The sequence below is a fragment of the Hylobates moloch genome, unplaced genomic scaffold (assembly GCF_009828535.3).
Source record: "Hylobates moloch isolate HMO894 unplaced genomic scaffold, HMol_V3 SCAFFOLD_14, whole genome shotgun sequence".
NCBI classification, from domain to species: domain Eukaryota; kingdom Metazoa; phylum Chordata; class Mammalia; order Primates; family Hylobatidae; genus Hylobates; species Hylobates moloch.
In genome coordinates this window covers 694,471-716,319 of record NW_026652289.1, presented here as the reverse complement: position 1 = coordinate 716,319, position 21,849 = coordinate 694,471, and the positions used below count along the sequence as shown (strand labels likewise).

General features: G+C 53.3%; 1 protein-coding gene across 46 annotated transcripts in view; it reads left to right on the top strand.

Moving 5' to 3' along the window:
• PCBP3 (poly(rC) binding protein 3) overlaps positions 1-7,594 on the top strand; it is a 264,611-nt gene extending 257,017 nt beyond the window's left edge. For 18 of the 46 annotated variants that reach the window (XM_058427584.1, XM_058427585.1, XM_032753505.2 and 15 more), the window contains 4 exons: positions 7-59; positions 3,137-3,218; positions 4,744-4,906; positions 6,779-7,594. In XM_058427584.1, the coding sequence (XP_058283567.1) occupies positions 7-59; positions 3,137-3,218; positions 4,744-4,906; positions 6,779-6,815 (335 nt within the window). In that variant the 3' untranslated portion in view covers positions 6,816-7,594. Of the gene's footprint in view, positions 1-6; positions 60-905; positions 1,010-3,136; positions 3,219-4,736; positions 4,907-6,778 lie in introns of those variants that run through there. The other 28 variants (XM_032174620.2, XM_032174617.2, XM_032174612.2 and 25 more) reach the window with 10 other exon arrangements.
• Positions 7,595-21,849: the final 14,255 nt, after the last annotated feature.

Here is a 21,849-nt window from a genome sequence, read left to right as displayed (position 1 = left end):
ACCCAGGTCTGGACGCGAGCCCACCGGCCAGCACTCATGAGCTCACCATTCCCAATGATGTGAGTATGCCCCCTGTACCCGCCTGTCCCTGAGTAGAAACACCAGGCACAAGTGGCTGTCAGCTCTGCTGTCCTTTAGGCAGAGGGACCCACTGCTTGGTAATGCCTTTACCACCCCAACCCCACTGTTTGCTCTGTGTCCTCCCTCCTTTCCTTTTTAAAGTGGGTTTAATACCCATAAAAAGTTATGTGCTTTTACATACCTAAGATGTTGAACAAGCAACAGGCTAAAGGGGACTTCAGATATTAATCAGTAGTCAGATGAGAGTTGGGCTGAGAACCCATGTTGCTGTGGAGGCACTGCCCTGGTACGGGTCAAACCTTGAAGAACAAGGTGGCCCAGGAATGCTCTAGAGTGGACCCACCCGCAGTATTATCTCCATGGGCCCTGGCCCCTCAGGAGGTTTGGGATTCTCCATGAGTTGGCTCCAACAGACTGGAAGTTGGTTGGATGTCACAGACTTGTCTAGATTCCTTCTAGCACTCCTCAGTCCGTTCATGCCTTCAGCATACCTGAGGGTGTGGCCTTATGAGCTCCCTTCAACACACTCAGTCCTCCCCAGAGTAAGCACGGGTCTTGAGGATAGAGAGGACTATTCTCTGAATGCTTGACTTATCCACAAACTGAGAGACCAGGGAGGGCATGGGCCACATGTCCTTGAGGGATAGCTGCCAGAGCAGCAAGCAGAGTCCCTGTGTGGGCTGTGGAGATGGCTGCCCCACTTACAGCTCAAGCATCCAGGAGCCTTTTCTGCCCTAGAGCTGTGGACTTTGGGAACCTTCACTGTTGCCCCTTTACACCTGCTGGGCAGGAACTCTAAGCCCTGTTCCTTCCTTTCATACAAGTTGGCCATAGGAAGCACAGATTTGGCAGCTCAGGGAGATCACCAGTCCTGTGTGTGGAAGATGGACAGTGGAGCAGGAGAAAAAGAGGCAGAAGAGAGCAGGGTCGCCAGAGGAGCCGACCATGAGGCTGTCTGGCTGGTGCCACTGACCCACCTGAAGAGCTGTCTTCATTTGAGCCCCTCACGGCAATGTGCACTCTAGGCCTTCTTCTGTCCCGGTTGCTGGTCAGGCACAGAGTCCCCATGTCTGCTAAAAGAAGTTCAGGACACTCATACTCCAGGCAGCTTTGTGGTCCAGCCTTCTGGCATCCCCAAGGATTTCTGAGGTTGGCCCAACTTGAAAGGCAGCAGCACAGAGCCATCTCCCCAGGTGCGGGGTGGCACAGCCAACTGGTCCCTGCATTCTTGGAGGGAGGGGATTTTTCCCCAACCCTTTCCCTCACTGCAGTGGTTCCTTGAGCATTTGGCTTCTGGCATCCTCCTGAGTCTTTTCCTCCAGGCAGTAAAGCCACCAGGGTTTTCCTTCTTTGGTGAATCAGTGTTCACTAACACCAGGTTTGGTGCTCTTATCCAAACACTCATTTAAAATGGAAATGAGCTTTAAGAGGATGAGACATCGTTGGAGAGCTGGTCAACCTGTTTCCTGGGGTCTCCTTTGTACAGACGGATGCTGGTTTTCCCAGCTCTTCGTCACTCACTTCCCATCCTCCTCCTGGGGATCTTCCTAGGGAAGAGACCCGCTTCTCAGAAGGAAGGCTGCTTCCTCTTATCCCAGTGCCTTTGGGTACAGCCTTCCACGCTTCTTCATGGAAAAGGCTGTTGACGACACTGTCAGGGGGCTTTCACCAGCACCCGCAGATTTCGTAGGGGATGTATCTGGGCTGCACCAAAGCTGATGTTCCTCACATGGTGGCTGCCTGCTACCTTCTTGGAGAAAAGGAAAAAATAAAATGGGTGTGCTTGTTCTGAACTTGCCTGTCATCTCGTCCGAGTCCGTCTCTGGGTCACAGTTGGATCATGCTGCCTCAGTGTTCCTGCAGAAAGACACTGCTTGGAGGCAGGGACTCCTGAGACTCACAGGCTCCCCAGCATGGCCACTGGGGACACAGGCCAGTCCAAGGGCCCCAGCCCTTTGGTTCCCTTTCTGACGATCACTATGGGCCTCCCTCACCACCTATTTCAGTCCTTGCTCTTGGCCATGCAGGCACTGGTGCCTGTGGTCACCCCGCTCTGCCCTAAGCAACGGTCACCCGCCCACCAAGGCTCATGCGCGTTTCCTTGGTTCTTAGCTGCAGAATCAGCCAGGCCTTCTGCTGGGGTCTCTAGGAGGAGAGGCTGCAGTGGGAGCTGTTACTGCAGTTCCAGTGGAATTTGGCATTGACATCTGATTAGGAGGGGCCACATTATTTCAGAATATTTCCATCATTCTTCTTTGAATTTGCAATGGAGGCACACAAGGGTGAGGAGAGAGGAGGAGAAGAGTCTGCTAACTGCTGGCGGGGTTCGCAGGTGCAGGTGGGGCCAGGTGGGAGGCGCTCTTGGGCTGCAGGGCTCAGCCTAGAAGCCATCTTCCCCTGCACTGAGCCAGCCGGCCTAGGGCAGGGCAGGTGAAGGAGGTCCGACCTCCCCACATTCCCTTCTCATGGTGGAGAGTGCCAGTACAGAAGTCACAGTGCTGTTCACCTTGGCATTTGTGGTTAGGTGGGCATGCCCTGGCTGCTCAATGATGTCCCATCAGCATTCAGACCCCACAGCTGTGTGCAGAGGAGGGGAAAGGCCTGTGGCAAAGGCGGCACCCTCCAGAGCCTGGGGAGAGGGGCACGCTGAGCAGCACATCACAGGGAGCAGAGGGAGAGGGCAGGGTGAGAGCAGGAGGGGGATGCGTGCCAGGGCACAGCTGGAGCGAGGCAGTTAGAAGACAGGGGCAGACGGTTAAGAGAAGAGGGTAGGCCCTTTGTGCAGGAGGGGCAGGGAGATACTTCCTCCAGCAGGCTCCAAGGAAAGATCCAACAGTACATGTGCATGAGGCTTTCAGTGCTGTGCACTTCAGCAGACACCACGCGCTCCAGCGCAGAAAGTGCTAGGGAGGAAAGTTGGCTGCGTGCTGGCCAAGGAGGGGTATAGGAAGTGGGGCAGTGTGAAAGCCCAGGAGCTCTCCCTCCTGGATGTTGGCATCTTACAGGGACCTGTGGTCATGCTGCCAAGTCAGCCACGTTCCCCCTCCCCACACAGGCCATGCTGCTGTCCCTGGCCCCCATCAGAGATGAGCCCTTCAGATCTCTCTGCCACCAGGGAGGAGGATGCAGCCAGGCAGGTGAATGTGGCCATGTGCCAATTAGGAAACCACCCTCCTGACCCCAGGGGCACACTCAGCACCACACACAGGCGTGAGCAGGGAGAGGGCTGGACTGTGGGTGGGGCCTTGGGAGATGTGGGTGGGGCCTGGGAGATGTGGGTGGGGTCTGAGAGGTGTGGGGGAGCCCAGAGATGCAGCAGGAGATAGAGGACTCCCAGCAGCCCTGGATTCTCTAGAGTGGGGGTCTCTGTGGATATCTACAAAGACTGAGGGTTCTGTAGTCCAGTGAGACAGCTGTCATTTCCTAGGTCACCAGCAGAGGTGGCCTCTAAGGTGGGCAGAGTTGAAACACCATAGGTCTCCTCAGGGACAGGGGCTGGCTGGCAGGGCACCTGTGTCCCACCATGGAGCTGCTGCTCACCCCACAGACTGAGCTCCTTCACGCTTGGAAGTGGATGTCCCTCCTGCATGCCGCCACATGGCCCAGCCCAGCCCTTCCATCCAGCATCTCACTGGCATAAGGACAGAAACCTGCTCCTGTCACTCAATTTCACCACGGTTCTGACACCCCAGCAGCCTCACGGGAGGTGGAAGTGGACTCCGCCTCAGGGCCCTCGGGGACCCGTGTGCCCAGCTGCCCTCCTGGCGCCCTGTGCTGGGTACCCTCCAGTCTGGGGCTCTCTCTGCCACAGGTCTGGCCACGTCTCTTTCCTGTCCAAGCTCCAGAGCTCTCATCCGTGGCCTATGCGTGCATGGAGGGACTCCGTTCCATCCAATGGTGGGCATTGAGAGATGCCATTGGCTCCTGTGCAGTCTTCTCTGGGGGCCCGAATTGTCCCTGAGGCCCCTCATGGCTGCCCCATACGCCCCGCCCTCCTCCCTCAGCTGCTTCAAGGAGCACCCTCATTCTTGATGACCGCCTTGGCCAGAGGCCACTATGTTCCATCTTTAAACGGGGGTCCCAACGGGGGAATGAAAGGAGGCGCCTGAATGGCCTCAGAGTTTAAGTTCAGCAAAAGCTAAGTTTTAGGCAGCAGCGAGTTTTGCTCTGGCTTCAAGCACACATTTCTTCTTGAGCATTTGTGATGCTGCCTGTCTGGGCAGAACTGGTCTCCCTGGGATGTGGCCAAGAAGGCGCAGACACCGCTGGGCCGTGGTGGAGCCTCCCTGCTCAGCCCCTGGCTGCCACCTGTGGGTCGCTCCTGGACCCCGGGGTGACCAGTGTAGAGCACCCAGGCCGAGTGACTGTGGCCTTTTGTCTGGGTGGGCCTCCCACAGGAGTGGGGAGCAGGGCGGCTCTTGAGAGGGGCCAGCAGAGGCACAGGTGCACTCAGCCTGACCTCGGGCAGGTGGCCTGGATCAGGCACCACCTGCAGGCAGGTGTGGGTGGGGCCTCTCCGGGGTGTTGAGCTCAGGGCTTGGGGCAGAGTCCAAGGCTGGCGGCCCGTCCCACAGGCCCCCTCGGGCACGCTGCCCACAGGCTTCAGGGGTTGGCTTGGGCTCTTCTCTAAGAAATCCCCCTGTCCTTGTTTCTAGCTAATAGGCTGCATAATTGGACGCCAAGGGACCAAAATCAATGAAATTCGACAGATGTCTGGAGCTCAGATCAAAATCGCCAACGCCACTGAAGGGTCATCAGAGCGTCAGATCACCATCACGGGGACCCCGGCCAACATCAGCCTTGCCCAGTATCTCATCAACGCCAGGTGAGCGGCTCCCAAGGGCCTCTGAGAGACACCCAGAAAGGGATGCGCCAGCCGTCGTTACATCGTCTGGACGGTCGGGGGGTGGGAGGAGGCACAGTCTGGGCCATACTCTGCCTCCCCTTCTGCCCCCTCTGCTCCAGGCTGGATGGTGGGGACAGGATGGGATGGTGACAGCCTCCACGTAGACATGGGGCCGCCTCACTCTCCCAACCTCCCACCCGAAGCGTCTCCAGGGACAGTCCCGGAGGCTAGAGAGGAAGGCAGGTGCTCCCGTGGCCCCAGACAGGCGGCCAGACCTATCCTGGAAGGCCTGACTCTTGTCCGCTCAGAGGTCTCCAGAAAGACCAATGTTTGGGGACTTTGCTGTTTTGCCTCCTTTTTCATTCTCATGGAAACTTGTAGGGACGGGCAGGACAGGACTCTGCAGGCCGCTTCCTTCCGTGGGTCCCTGTGCACGTGGGAGGGTCTAAAGCCACCTGGGTCCCTGTGACTGCACCCCACTCGGCCTCAAGCCAGTGCCCCACCCCCACCAGGCATGCCGTACCACCAGCCCCGCCGGCCTCTGATGTAAGGAACATCCCTCCTCCCTCCCCAAGGATGTCCTACTGCAAGAGCCCTGAGCTGGGCTCGTGGGACGGGACGGGACGGGATGGGACTGCAGGGGAGGAGAGGGGAGGGGAGGGGAGGAGAGGGGAAGGGAGGGGAGGGGAGGAGAGGGGAGGGGAGGAGAGGGGAGGGGAGGAGAGGGGGAGGGAGGGAAGGAGGAGAAGGGGGGGAGAGGGGAGAGAGAGGAGAGAGGAGGGAGGAGAGGGGAGGGAAGGAGGGAGAGAGAGGGGAGGAGGAAGGAGAGGGGGAGGGGAGGGGAGAGAGGGAGAGGGGGGAGAGGGGAGGAGAGGGAGGGAGGGGAGGGGTGGGAGGGAGAGGGGAGAGGGAGGAGGAGAGGAGGGAGGAGAAGGAGAGAGAGGAAGGAGGGGAAGGGGAATGGGAGAGGGAGAGGGGGGAGAGGGAAGGAGAAGGGGGAAAGGAAGAGGGGGGAGGGGAGGAAAGGGGAGGGGAGGAAAGGGGAGGGGAGGAGAGGGGAGGGGAGGGGATGGGACGAGATGGGACTGGAGGGGAGGAGAGGGGAGGGGAGGGGAGGAGAGGGGAAGGGAGGAGAGGGGAGGGGCCTCTGGGTGGACACAGCCCTGCATGGGCCTGGAACCCCTGTCCCGGTGACCCTTCTCCTACCTCCGCGCCCAGTGAGTGGGTGAGGGGCTGCCTGGAGAGGACGAGGACACCCCCTGACTTTACCCACTGATGCCCCAGTGGGCTTCTGCCTCGATCCAGAGCCAGGTGGGGCCTCTTTCCATCCCTGTGGCCACAGGCCCATGGGCAGGAGGCTGGGCAAAGTGCAGCGTTGGCAAACCCAGGGCGAGCCTGGGGACGGGGCTGGTCAGGGAGATTCCCGCCTGCCAGACCGCATTACTGACAGCCCCACTGGGACCCGTGCTTGGGGCCAGATGGCTCTTACCCACATACACTTACTCCTGTGGCAACCAAAGCCCCTTCTCAGATGCCAGGTGTGAGGCTGGGAAGGCCCTGAGCACCCCCAAGGGCCGACCCGGGGCTGTGTCGGGGGCTCCACATGGGGAAGGCCTCAAGCCCCCATGCAGGGCTGGCTCACACACCTGGCGTGGTGATGGGCGTGGCGGGGACCAGGGTGGGGAAGAGGCCTGTGTGCTCTGCTGTGGTCTCCAGCTCAGGACCTCCTGAGCTGACCGGGACGGCCTGTCCCAGTGAGCACAGAGGCCACACAGCCCGGCCTCACGTCTGCCCACTGATGAGGGTGTTTGTTGTGACCGTCTCTCCCTCTCCTGCCTTTGTCTGTTCCAGGCTGACGTCCGAGGTCACCGGGATGGGCACGCTCTAATCCTACCCAGCACCCTCTCCCCGCGTCACCCACCTGCCAGAGCCCAAGGCCCCCGGCTCTTGCACTCTGTACAGCCCACCTTCCCTGCCTCACAGATACCAATAGAGAGGTTTTCTTAATTCACAAAAGGACGTATGCCATGGAGAAACACACCCGCGCACACAGCCGCTCTCTACAGAGACTGCAGGCTCCACCGAGTCCCCCTTCAGTGTTATTTATGACACGCCGAGTCCCCCCTTCAGTGTTATTTTATTTATGACTTACGCTCCAGTCTGCCCATGCACCGGCATGCAGTGTTAATTATTTTAGAAATATTGTTCCTTGGTGTCAGCGTAGCTGTCTGTCTTAGGAGTTGGGTCGGCGTTCCGACAGCACTTCCTGTCCACCCTTCTCCTCTGCCATCCAGAACTCTCCAGAACTGTTGCCTGAGACCCCTCCTCTCTACACAGCCCTGCCGTGCTGACTCGGTTTCCCCTCAGAGCCAGTGTTGTCTGGGCTCGAGTTTCTGCCCCAGGTTGTGTGCTGGAATCGGGGGGTGGTTCTCCTGCCACCCATGGGGAGCACCAGGAGAGGAGGGTCATGGAAGATGTTGGGGCTTTGACCCCAGGAGTGGGATGGAGGGCAGAGCCTGCTGGGGGCCCTGCCTTCACAGAGATGCCGCGTGCTGGGAAGGCTCTTGGGGTCCCCTGAGCGTCTTCCAGGGTGGCTGGAGAGCACAGACGCGCCAGGGAGCCCCCTCTGTGCTCCTCAGAATTCAATAAATGTCGTGGCCCCTCCTCACCGGCTCTGGCTTGTCTCTGCGCCCCCCAATGCGCCCAGGCCCCGGCACTTCCTTCCCCTGCGGAGACATTCCCCTGAGCCCAGTGCTTATCGAGAAGCCTGGGTTTCTTCTCACACACAGATATGATTTCATTCCCCCTTTCCACAACACACCTAAGCACTTCTATTTGTACTTTGGCAAAACTACTTAAAATGACAAACACAAAAACACCGTTCTTGCCCAGGCACCAAAATGCCAGTTCCTAATTCATGAGACTTACTGCCCTATAGCCGTTATGGGTACCAGAGGCCATGCCCGGTGACCCCCAGTGCTTCCACAGGTGGAGCCTGTCCGCCTCACACCTGCTTGGGGACAGTCCACATGGCTCACCTGTGCTCACCTTAAGAAGCCTGGCTGTGCCCCTGCTCAATCCTGAAGCCCTGGGTGTGACTCAGGCCCTCCCCTCAGGTGATTAATCCCTAACCCAGGCCCAGGGAATGGGGGGAGCCCCCAGGTGGTTTATCAGGAAGGACAAGACGCGGGATGGAGGGGAAGCCAGGCACCGGGGAGGGCAGGACTCGGGGGCTCCTGTCCCAGCTCTGCAGGCTCAGGGCACCACCTCCACACCTGGATCCTGGTGTTCACAGGACCTTCTAGAAGGTGGTGGGCCTGGGGTGAGTGGACAGACATGGCTCAGTGACCCCTCACTGGAGGTGTCTGTCAAGAGTCAGCAGACCCAGGAGGATGGGAGTCTGGCCAGAACCTGGGGAGCCTCCAGGGGCCCAGGACAGCCTGCCCCAGGCTCCTAGCCAGCCACAAGGCACCCGCTCACAGGAGCGCCTTCCTGCCTGATCAGGCAGAAGCCGCCCTGTTTCCCAGACTCCACCTGGCCTGCCTCAGCTACCTGGCCCATGTGCCGGCCTGGAGGGCCCCGACTCAGCCTCCTGGACACACTCCTTGCCCACCCTTTGCCCCCGGGAGGAGGCTCGCAGGAGTGAGCCCAGCGTGGCACCTGGGCACACGTGCTGGCACCTTAGGACTTAGGTTCCCGCCGGTGGGGCCCAGACACCAGGATGCGGAAGACACAGGCCTTCCTTAGCACCCGTGTCAGCGGAGATGGTCAGTCAACAGCGTGGGTACAACTGACAATGACAGACGCCCTGGAAATGAGACACCACGAGAAGAGAGGAATCAAAATGTGATGATCATGGAAGGATCCCTAGAAAGTGCAGGCTCTGCAGGACCTAAGAAGGTAAGGGGTTAGTTGCTCACTCATCTGGAGGAAGAACAGCAGGCAATGGAGCATTCCTGGTGGTGGGGGGCACTCCAGGTAGAGGGAGCACTCCAGGTAGAGGGAGCACTCCAGTTGTGGGGGGCACTCCAGGTGGGGAACACTCCAGGTGGGGGGGTCACTCCAGGTGGGGCAAAAACACCAGGTGGAGGTGGGAAGCACTCCAGGTAGAGATGGGGAGCACTTCAGGTGGGGGGAGCACTCCAGGTGAGGAACGCTTCAGGTGGGGGGAGCATACTAGATGTGGGGAGCACATCAGGTGCAGAGGCAGCCAGAGCTGGGGTGGAAGGGAGCCCAGAGCAGGTGAGGAGGGGAGACGGGAGCTGGAGTAGCAGGGTGGGGGGTGTGAAGAACTCTCAGCCCCTCAGGACTCGGGAGGACAGAGGCACAGCAGAATCCAGAGCCCCAGCTGGGCGTGAGGGGGCCTGAGTGGGGACTCAGAGCCAGGGACCAGGCTCCAAACCAGAGCTGGAGGCATCCTGTCACTCAGGGCAACTCACAGGGCAGTGCCACCAGCATTGGTTGAGCACCTGTGTGGGCCTCACAGGAGGCACTGGACTCTCCTGTGATGGGAGACGCATGAAGTGGCAATTCTCAGTTCTAAGGAATCAAGTGAACATGAGCCTCACGGCCCTGCAGGTCAGCGGTTCCCATCCTGCGCCTTCTTACGTCTCCAGCAACCCAGCACCCGGCGCCCCTTCCCCACAGTGTGAGTCCCGGCTCCACGCACAACAACCACATGGTCAAGGCCTCCGGCTGAGGAAACGTGCAAGCTTAGAACGAGGGGCGCGGAGGCACCCCAGCCCCGGTGGGCGCGCATCATGGGCGTGGGAAATGTGGCTGTTAGCTTCTGGAAGCCTATGGCCGAGTCTCCATCTAGCCCGGGCACTGGCACCTGGCCCAGGGCCACAGGGTCACACCCTGTCACTTACAGCGAGTGTCCCCAGGTCGCCAGACATCCCCGCACCTCGGTGTCCTGTGGACACAGCAGGATCTATGGCCCCTGCTTCCTCAAGGACAGTGGGGTGTCTGTGACTGTCAGGAAAGCGGCAGGAATTGGCTGACTCCAGTGGCGTTAGGTAGATGCTCACAGTAATTGGAAAATAATTGGACGTTCTCATTAAGCAGCGCATGTACCCAGGGCTTTGTCAGAAGGGCGACATCTGAGTCCCTCAGTTGCTGAGACTGAGAAATGAACAGACAACAGAAACGGGTTGCTCACAATTCCGGAGGCAGGGATGTCCGAGATGGAGGCGCTGGGTTCTGTGTCTGGTGAGGGCTGCTCTCTGCTTCCAAGGGTGCCTTGTTACCGCGACCCCGAGTGGAGGAACACTGCGCCCTCGCGGAGCAGGCCGGAGGGCTCCCTTCAGCCTCCTGTGGAAGAGCATTCGCCACCTCATCACCTCCCAGAAGGCCCACCTCTTACTACTGCTGCATTGGGGATTACGTTTCAATGTGAATTTTCAGTGGCCTGCATGCAGGCTACACAGGAAGTAGCTTGTGGCCATGGTGAACAGACCCCACAGAGGCCCCGGGACCCCCACCTCAGCATTGGAAGACCCCCTCCCTGGCACTGCGTAAGGCTCCAGCTCCCCTGCTGGCATTGGAGAAGCAAGCAGCCATTTTGGGGCTGCCCTAGAATGGCCGCGGGGACTCTCTGCCTCTGGAGGTGGACTGCAGGCACCTCTCCGAGCGAGCTTAGGAGCCCCAGCTGACGACCAGCCAACACCTGAAGCGCTCACTCCTGCAGCTGCAAGGAAATGAATTCTGCCAACAACCTGGGTGGGCCCAGAAGTGGGTTCTGCCGCAGTCCAGCCTCTGCATGGGACTGTGACCACCGGCTCCCCGATGGCAGCCTGGGAGACCCTGAGGAACAGAAGCCAGCTGAGCTGAGCCGACTCCTGACCCAGGAACCGTGAGTTAATACCTGGGTGCCTTCGGTCATTTGATACACGGCTGCAAAACTAAGGCAGTGGCCAGACACGTCACTGGCACTCCCTCCTGCTTCTGCCTTCTGTAAGCTCGTGGGCGGGTTGAGGTCAATGGGTGCTCCTGGGGTGGCAGGCGTCCCCAGCAGGCTGGGCCTGTCCCCAGAGGCTCTTTGGCCCATGTGACCTCAGATCAACACATCCCCCTGGCATGGGGCTCTCCGTCTGAGGGCCTGCTTGGCATGAGGAAGTCTCTGGTGTTGGACGCCATTTTCACAGCGAACAATGGGCCGGCATTCGTCCTAGAATAGGCAGTTTGGGTCTTGTGAAAATTTGACCATTTGCAATTTTTTCCAAACGTTCTGTTTGAGACGCATCGCACTGTCCATTATTGACATCTCTGAAAATCTTACCGGGACCATGATTTTGTAAAATCAAGCTCCCTGTCACGGGCCACGGGAAAAGACGCTGCCGTTGCAAAGTCGAATTCCAGGCGGCCCTTGGACGGCACAGCGGAGCTTCTCTTGCTGTTTTAACTGTATCTTCTTTCTGTCCTTTGGTTTCCAGAATACAAGTCTTCTTTTGTCTCATCATTTTCTTTTCCTTCTTTGTTGTCATTGTAATTATCTGTATTTTCTTGGCAACAACTGCCAATCACAAATGATTCTTCTCTGTATTGTTGTGGTCGTGACCCTGGAGCTTCCGGCTTCTGGTGTCAGCAGCAGAGTTTTGCTGTGTTTTGCTTTGTTTTTAACATTTTGTGGCCCCAGGATTTTGCTTCTTACATTTAGCCTCCGGTCGATTCCTTCCTGCTTATTGAGTCTGAATCATGGCATGAGGAATAATTCTGAAACATATATGGTACTATATATTATGTGTGTGTGTGTGTGTGTGTGTGTGTGTAAAGCCATATGTAAGAGCAATTCAGATGGGTTTTTTTGTTGTTGTTGGTTGTTTGAGATGGAGTTTTGCTCCTATTGCCCAGGCTGGAGTGCAGTGGCATGACCTCAGTTTGCTGCAACCTCTGCCTCCCGGGTTCAAGCAATTCTCCTGCCTCAGCCTCCTGAGTAGCTGGGATTACAGGCACCCGCCACCACGCCCGTCTAATTTTTGTATTTTTAGTAGAGACAGGGTTTTACCATGTTGGCAAGGCTGGTCTCGAACTCCTGACCTCGTGATCCACCTGCCTCGGCTTCCCAAAGTGCTGGGATTACAGGCGTGAACCACTGCACCTGCGCTCAGATGGGTTTTTAAACTCCAACTGCCTAATAGTACTCCAGTTACATACCACTGTATTCACATATGTAGGGATGTGGGGAGGGAGCTTTGTCACTGAAGTATTGATATTTGTCTCTTCATGCCATTTGGCGTGCCGTGCATTAGTGCAGATTTGCCACCATTTCATCCGGAACTGCCAGTGTGTATGAGGACAAGACACAGCAGACGTAGCAGGTGTACCGAGCTGTATGGAGCCTGTGGTCCATACCACACACTGCCTGTGTGATGGTGTGCTCAGCACTACCGGCCCATTCCCAGGGGGAGAGGGTTCTCCTGTGGCCACAGTGGGAATTCCATCGCTTGCTGACAGAGACACATGGCTGAGGACTGAGGGAATTTCCCACCAACTGGCTTTCGTGCTGAACCGTTTGATCTTTATTCTCCTCCATGACCCACATATCCTAAAGCCGGCAAGGCCGCTCTTTGCCTGTCTCCTGAACAGAGGCTGGGCTCTGCATGATCCGTCTTCCTCCGGAGACTTTGTCCAACCCTCCGGCTCGCGTTGGGATGGATCACCTTCATCTCACTGAACTTGGGTTGGACTTTGTGAGGCTTACTCTGCTCCCAGGTCACCCCCGCTTAGGGCAGAGTGCCCAGGGCTGCCTCTGGGTGTCCACTGGTCCTTCCTCCTGGGTGGGTTTTGAACTTGACTTGTCGTCTGCCCAGCACCATTAGACCAGAGCTCTGTCCAGCTTTGAGCAGTTTTCTGCTGGTCTTCGTAGCCTTCTGTTGCATGAGGTTCACGAGCTGCAGATGCCTGGCCGAGCGAGCCAGTGGTACATGGTACTCCGGGTCCACCGCCGCACCTCACAGCAGTGGTACATGGTACTCCGGGTCTGCCGCCGCACCTCACAGGCCTCTCCTCTCTCCAGGACCCTAGCCCCTCTCCTGAGGCTGCTGCAGAAGCCCTCAAGCATCACAACAGATTTTTTAAAATTCAGCTTTTGAAATTGTACTTGGTGGGGATGTTTGTCTGAGTAAACGCCGTCACAGAAGTGCCGGCCCACGAACTCAAGGCTTTCAAAGCATCTCATGGTTGATGTTAAAAATCTCACGAGGCAGCTTTCATTTTTTAAAAATTAATGTAATAAATATACTAATACTTAGTAGACAAATAAACTGTTCTCAGGAACGATGGCGACATCCAGTCAGTGGCCACCTCTTGTTCCTGGTGGATATCACTTAGCACCAGTGCCGGCAGTTTTATAAAACAGAGGATAACGTCTCAGGACTGGCCGGCCTCAGAATTGTCCAGGGTTTGGACACATGGAAATCCAAGGCATCCTGCAGCTCAGCCATGAGAGTTCACGTCCGACTCTGAGGATCCGAGGGTGGGAGTGAGGCCCTCTCTGGGGACCAATATTCGCCTCAACATGGCTAAGGCCAGGGATGCAGGCTGTGCGGTGGGTTGACAGACACGGGGAAGGTGGAGGAAGGAGGCCTTGGGGAGGGGCTCCTCTTACCCGGAGTTGCACAGGTGGATTTCAGGTTGACGGGGGCAGGGCTGCGTTTCTAGGTGTTTCTACTGATAAGACCAAGGGTAGTTGGGAAAAAGCCCAGCACGTCAACAGCTCGACAGAGAGCAGCTCCCTGAGGTCGCCACCAGGTTCCCGTGGATGTTGATGATCTCATGTCCTCAGTCAACGCTGGGAACCACGGAAGAGCACAGGGTGAGGCCTGGGGAAAGGCAGACTCCACCGGGAGGTCGGGAAGCACAGTTCTCCCGTCCGTCCCGCTTGGGAGGAGGACCTTGACTCTAGGATGAGGAGACGAGGCAACGTGGAGACTCACGCCTCCAGAGGGCAGGGAGGGAGGAGCCGTTCACCGCAGGCACAGCCCGGACACGCTGGAGCCACACTCGGTGTTGGCCGTTGAACACCTGATGCTTGTCAGGAGCCAAGGACAAGCTCCGTGGCTTACCCGGGATGATCTCATGTTTCTCTGAGGTAAAGGCTCACGATGAGTTTTCCTGCACCACGAAATACATCAAATGACACTTCCACTTTCAATCCTCAAACGCACAACATTATAAAAATATATAAAAACTACTTTGACAGGAGTAAAAAACGTCATGCTAAAAGGATTAAGAAGAGGTTTGTTGGTTGATGAAAGGACGTGTGGCTGTGGCGAGACCTGAAACAAACCCCACGTGGGCGTGTGCTCTTCGCCCACTTCATGCCAAGTGCTGGCTGCTCTGTCGGCTTCGTTCAGCGTCACCCAGAGAATAACTTCTCTTTACCTCCCATGGGGATTGTCTTCTAATTGGAGAAGTTGGATACACCTCTATTAAGTGCAGAGCTACACAGTAATAAAAAACACACTCTAGGACATTTTGAGAAACCCATTTTAAGCAACCCATGCTTAAGACTTGCACTTTCTGACAGCTTCTGGCTCAGGGTTACTAAAAGCAGGAGGCAGAGGTCACGGGCAAAGCCAGAGATCAATACCTGGGGCTGCCCATGGCTTCCCCTAAAGGGTGGGACATCTCGAAGCCGGGGGCTACAGGTCACATTCTCTGATTTGCCATTGGTTAAGAAAGGGAAGGAAACTTTACCTGAAAACCCGGGGCCATCAGAAAGGAATGTTAGCTCTGGCCCATGGGCGTGACTTCCTCCAGGTCCCTCAGGAGGAAATTGAGGACAGAGAATGGTGGTCCCAGTTCAGTCCTCAGCGCCCTCACCCCGTCCGACGTCTGTGGGTGACGGGATCTTTCGTTTCTCTGGGGAACCGAGCATTTGGTCTCTCATCTCTTTGGCTGTCTCTTTAAGCTATTCTGACTTTCCTGCTTATCAGGCTGCTCACTTATTTTTAAAGCCAGCAACGTGCCTGGAATTTCCCCTGAAGGGACTCAAGATTGCCCTCGACTTCTGTGTTTGGGGCCCTGCTGCATCTCGAGTTTTCTCTTCTTACTGTACTGTTCCTTCCAGCTCGACACATCTCCGGGCTGAACCCCAAGCTATTGATTTTTAATTTCATCTTGTATCTGGCAACTTTGCTAAATTCTTTGGCTGGTGATTCTGATGGTTTCTGTGGCTGGATTATGTCACCTGCAGATGACAGCCGTCTCTGTTCCCTTCCAATCTTTGCATTTCTTTCTTTCTCTTTCTACACTTAGCCATGGTAGGAATCATGCTCAAAATCCTAAGGAAATTGAACACTCAAACAAATGATTCTTAGCAAAGCAATTTTACTTCTGCACAGAGGAGTGCCTCCTTGGCCAGTCGCCATGAGAGCACATCTGAACAAAGGGGCACGAGAGCCTTTCTTCCTGACACAAGTCCTGCCCCTGCCCCTGTGCCCTTTCCCCATTGGCCGGGGTCGGGTCATACAATCTAATCCCGGTTGGCTAAACATTTGCATTTTTTTAGATAAGGTGAGCACGTAAAAGAGGGGAAAGGGGAAGGGGTGTCTGTAGTGGGCTAGAAAGTTAGTCCTCTTTCCAAATAAGGACAGGAATGTGAGCTGGTACTGATAATGCCTGGTACTGCGGCATGCCTGGGCATCTAACAAAGGCAGAAAGGAAAAAGGAAAAAAAAGTGTGGGGGTACTATGAATTAAAAGATTGATCAGGCTATTTGAAGAGAAACCTCGTCATATCCCACAGCCAGGACATCCAGTAACGAAACTTGAAATTAGGCAACTTTCCCTCTCTCCTCACTTTGCTAAGAGTTTGTATCATTAATGGGTATTGAACCTTGTGGGATGTGCTTTCTGCATTGGCTGAGATGTTTTTCTCCATTTAGCCTGTGACTGTGGTGAGCTACACGACAGACCTCCCGATGCATGCGCCTCGCATTCACAGACTAGCGTTGCTTGATCATGTGTGGTTTTAAAAGCATGCACTGTTGGGTTTGGCAAGCTAATATTTTATGTAGGATATTTTCCTTCATGGGCCTGCTGTTTGTTTCATTGTTTTGTGCCAAGCACACCGGGAATGGTACCGAGGCAGGCCAGGTCTCACTCACGCAGGCCCCCGGAACAACTGTTTCCACACCGACTCAGTGATGAGGTTAAATATTATAAGCGGATAGAGCCAGCACCCTTATGCAAAGGCTGGACTGTAACAAAAGTCCCCTGAGAGTTTTGCCCAGGCCTCTCCAGGGCCTTGAAGCATGGCAAGATAATGAAGGAATTCTTAACGGGACCTGTTTAGGATTAAACAAGTTTTACTGGGGTCTGAAGAAACTCCCCAGACCTCCACAAACGAGCTTCCTTGGAAACTAAAGGAGCTCCCTAAACCTCCGTGATTTAGCAGAGGGCAAGATAAGGGTGATCACCCCAGCATCTGGACCCAGTTAGATTCAGTAAATCCACTGAGGTTCCAGAGGAAGGTCTTCAGGACTCAGGCCTTAGTGACAGATGAGAAGTTCATCACTTCTGTCTTTAGATGAGTGCACACTTACACGCAGACACAGAGCTTAGAAGGCACACAAGCTCTGGAAAACGTTGGTCTGGCGATAACTTCCAGGCCTTCTCCCTGTAACCGGTTAACTCCCTCCTCTCCCAGTTCATCTGCATCTCGTTACTGGGCCGAGAGAACAAGCAGCCCTACCCTCGGTTTGGCCTGGGAACACTGCCCAGCAGCTGAGCAGGCAAAAGCTCAGATTATCTTTAGCTGGTTTTGGAATCGGCTTATACCAGCCTTTTGCCCCTTCTCTAAGTTCTGGGACAGTTTGTCTAAGTTAAGCTTGAGCAGTTCCTTGAGTTTGGCACAGCCTACCTGGGAAGCCTGGGGCGGGCGCATGCTGGCCTCCTCCGGGGTCAGCCCTGGCATTTTGTTTTTCCTTGAAACGATCTGGGAATTCACACTTTCTGAATGCAACTGCTCATAATGTTCTTATGATTTCTTTGATCCCTCTGTCTGCAGTTATTTCTGTATTTTCAGTCTCTATTTTTATTTATATTTTCCTCGTTTTTTGCTCAATATTGTCAAAATCAATATATCTCTTCAAAGTATGATCCTTGGTTTTTGCTACTCATTTTATTTTTCTCTGTTTCATCGATTTCTGCCAGTATCTTTGTCATTTCCCTTTTTCTTATTAATTTGGGATCATTTTGTTACATTGCTGTTTTTTCTAATTACTTCATTTGTATGATTAGTTCTATTTTTTTTTTTTTTTTTTTTGAAAGAAGGCCTTGCTCTGTTCCCCAGGCTGGAGGGCAGTGGTGCTGTCATAGCTCACTGAAGCCTCAAACTCCTAGACTCAAGCGACCCTCCCACCTCAGCCTCCTAAGTAGCTGGGACTACAAGTGCTGTTAGAAATACCAAAATTGTTAGAAATAGATAATGGGTGCCGCGAAGAAAAGTCAGCACAGACACAAAAGATCTCTCAGCAAGGCCATCTTTACTTTCTGCAGAAAGGGTGCCCAATTGCCGATGGAACGATGGCGAGAGCTCACCTGAACAAAGCAAAGGCAGACATAGTTATCCCTTAAGCATTTGGGTCGTCCTTACTGTTGTGTCCTGCATCCATTGGCTGGAGCTGGGCCTCACAGTCTTAAACTGATACCCAATTTGCTAATAACCTCAAACTTTCCCAAGTAGGTAATTAGGAAAGGTCTAAGGAAGCAATAACATTTCCAAATAAGGAAGGGGCATAGGCTGTGAGCTGGAACGTGTCTGTGAGCGTGTTCAACAGCTACATGGGATAGGGCTTCACAAAGAGTTATTAGCACAAAGCAAGGAGACTTGAAGAAAGTCTTTAAAAGAAACTATTATTTCTAACACTTATGATGTATTCTTTAACAAGAAGGGGAACTTTGAAGAGGAAACCTTTTACTCTCTACAAGCGCACACCACCACACCCAGCTAATTTATTTTCTCATTTATTGTAGAAGCAGGGTCTTGCTTTGTTGGTCTGCAATTCCTAGGCTCAAGCGATCCTCCCACCTCGGCCTCCTGTAGTCACCTGGGATTACAAGTGTGAGCCCCCGCGCCTGTCCTGTTGAAAAATGTATTTATGACTGTGTATTTCTAGGTACTCTTAACTGGGTCCTGTGACTTTTGACATAGGTATTATCATTATTATTCAATTCTAAATAGTTTTTTCATTTCTCTCAAGAGTTCTACTTACCCAAAGATTACTTAGTAAAATGTTATTAAATGTCCAAACACATGAGATTCTCTCAGGTATCCTTTGAATATTCATTTCCAAATGTTTTGCATCATGGTACGAATTCATAATCTCCATGACACGGATCCTTTGGGGTTTACTGAGGCATCTTTTATGACCTAATTCAATGGTCTCTTTTTGTAAATCTTCCATGTCTGCTTGAGTAGAAGTGTATTCTCTACCTGCCCCCTGCTCTATGTGCATCTAATAGCTGGTGACTGCGTTGTCAAGTCTTGAACAGCTTTGATGCTTTTGTCTGATGTGATCTACGTAGAAGGCAGAATCATGGCCCCCAAAAGATGTGCGAATCCTAATCCCCAGAACCCATGAATGCATCATATTCCATAGCAAGGGGGTATTAACGTTGCCAGTTAATTAAGGTTTCTACTCAGTTGACATTAAAATAAAGAGGTAACCCTGGCTTATCCAGGTGGGTGCAATTTAATCACAGACCCTTAAATGGGGAGGTCAGGGGCAGAGGGATGATGTCACAAACACACCCAAACGTGCTTGGTGCAAATCAGTAAAACAAACAGCAAGAAGGTCCATGAAGGAAAGATAGCCTCTGTCAGTGGGAGTAATGAGAGTGGCTGATGGACAGGTGTGTTAGGCTGTTTGCACTGCTATAAAGAAATACCTGGGGCTGGGTAATTTATAAAGAAAAGAGGTTTATTTGGCTTACTGTTTTGCAGGCTGCACAAGCATGGCCCCAGTGTCTGCTTCTGGGGAAGCTTTGGGAAGTGACAGTCATTGCAGAAACTGGTCATGGAAGCAGGCACATCCCATGGCAAGAGTAGGAGCAAGGGACAGAGTAGGCAGAGGAGCCAGGCTCCTCTAAACACTCAGCCCTCATGGAAACTAACTGAGCGAGAACGTGCTCATTGCCAAGAAGATGGCGCTAGGCTATTTATGAGACATCCACCCTGTGATCCAATACCTCCCCCCGGGCCCACCTGCAACACTGTGAAACACATTTTCACATGAGATTTGGAGGAGACAAAACCTCCAAACCATATCAAGTGGCACACTCACGTGTCAGTAGCCAAGACGGTTCGCAATGAGGACTGGATGAGGCTGGGGCCTGACTCTGTCTCTGACATTCCTGCTCATCTCATGGACAGAGGCACTGATTGTTCTAGACCATCTTTTTTTTTTTTTTTGAGACGGAGTCTCGCTCTGTCACCCAGGCTGGAGTGCAGTGGCGCGATCTCGGCTCACTGCAAGCTCCGCCTCCCGGGTTCACGCCATTCTCCTGCCTCAGCCTCTCCGAGTAGCTGGGACTACAGGCGCCTGCCACCATGCCCGGCTAATTTTTTGTATTTTTTAGTAGAGACGGGGTTTCACCGTGGTCTCAATCTCCTGACCTCATGATCCGCCCACCTCGGCCTCCCAAAGTGCTGGGATTACAAGCGTGAGCCACCACGCCCGGCTTCTAGACCATCTTTCCAAGGGTGTTGTTTTGTGACCAGCCTTGATAAAATATCCTTCCAGATCAAAGGGCAGGTTGCTTACACCCTCATCCTGAAGGTAAAGACGTTTTCTCCCTCCAAAGCAAAGAGCAGGCATGCTTACTGTCCATTATAAAAGATTCACATTCCCTGAGCTCAGGGTTCCTCTCCTGTAATGCAGTCCACGGTGTGTGCAGATGCCACTGGGCCCACTCTGTGCCACCGTTTGGGAAACGGGGCTCGGAAACTGGTGTGAAAAGTATGCTGATACTGTTAGAAAAAAATGCTAACATTCTGGCTACTGATATTGCTGTGAGTAATAAAGTACTTCGTCCTTGAAAAACCAAAAGGGCCAGTTAAGATAAGGTGGACAGAAAACACCTAAACAAAGGTAAGGCTTGCTGTGGAGAGTCAAGCCAACGCTGCCTCCAGTGTAAGAGTTTCTAGTGACTTCGTTCCCCTTCTCTTTCCAATGCAAAGACAGAGATGCCCTTTAAATGGAGGTTTCAGCTGGACGGTGGCTCACTCCTGTAATCCCAGCACTTTGAGAGGCTGAGGCAGGCAGATCACTTGAGTTCAGGAGTTGGAGACCAGCCTGGGCAACATAGTGAGAGCCCATCTCTACAAAAAATACAAACATTAGCCAGGCGTGGTGGTGCATACCTGTAGCCTGAGCTACTTGGGAGGCTGAGGGGGGAGGATTGATTGACCCCAAGAATTCAAGGCTGCAGTCACCTGCGATCACACCACTGCACTCCAGCCTGGGTGACAGAGCGAGACCCTGTCTCCAAAAACAAAAACAAAAGGAAAGAAATGAAGTTTCATTTATTGATGTAAATTGTTCTTACAAAGCATTTCAAAATAACCAGCTGAAAACAGTCCTATGCCAGAAGGCATCTTTGAGAAGCTAATTTGGCTGTATCACCACTTTTCCAACCCAGCTCGAGGTTTGTGGCTTGATCACTGAGTTCAGGGCGGAGCCCTCTGCAGAATGGGGCAGACATTTCCTGGACTCAGCACGGTCGCTTCCAATCTTGCCTTATAGCCAGAGACTGGTTCATTTTTTATTTTTGTTTGTTTTCAAGATTGAATAACAGACCACGGCTTTTTTCACAAGCAAAAAAAAAAAAAAAAGGGAGTTTGGGGGCATAGTACAGATCACAACGGGAAGGAAAATGAGAACAGAGTGGGAGAACACAGAGTCAGCAGGAGCTGGAGAAGAATTTCATTGACCAAGAGATTCCCATGGGAGAAGCAGGATCAAATAGAGAAAGCAGAAAGGACTAATTCTTAAAAAATGTGTTTTTGAAAATGTTCCAAGTGTCATTTGGACAGATTCAGATACAGGAAATGTTTGAACTTCATTTGAAAGTCCAGTATTTGAAATTGGACTATTTCTGTGCCCACCATAGAAATATTCTTTTTCCTCTTAAGAATTCATTAATGGCTGTCCTGGAACTCAAGCCCATGAGAGCTTCCTCTAGTGGGAAAACAGACTCAGCCAGAGGTAGTGGGCCCATCACATGGCTGGTACAAAAGTGGACAATTTCTTCTCTAATGGTCAGAATGGATTTGTTACAATGCCGAGAAAAGTGATGTCAGAGTGAAGTCTGTCAAAACCATCACCCTAGGAGAGCATCGTAACACTTTCCCAAAAAGTAAAAATTCATAACTCCAGGGAAGGAAAATGAGAATCGCTCATTTTTCTACCATCCAGAGATAACCAGTGCTGATACTTTGTTAAATTTCCTTTCTGGGGGTCTTTTTTCTGTTTTTCTGTTTTGTTCTGACAAAACAAAACAAAACAAAACACTACCTCACACCCTATACAAAAAGAAAAGTCAATTCCAGATGGATTTTAGATCTGCATGTCAAAAGTAAGACAATGAGCTTCTAGAAGTAAACATTGGAGAAGAGCTTCCAGAGCTTGCAGTGGGCAAAGAGTGATACCGAGGTCACAAAAACACTAACCATAAACGAAGTTGATAAACAACTATAAAATAAAGAACTAGCAAGACAAAATATTCACAGTACACTTGTCTGACACAGAGCCTCATTCTAGAATGTGCGAACAAGAAGACAGCCCAAGAGACCAATGAGAAAAAGATCTTGCTCAGACTCTTCAGAAGACACGAGAAATCAGTGGGCAACAAGCACACACAAAGGTGTTCAACCTCATTAACAACAAACATGCAAATTTAAACCACAGCGTGGAA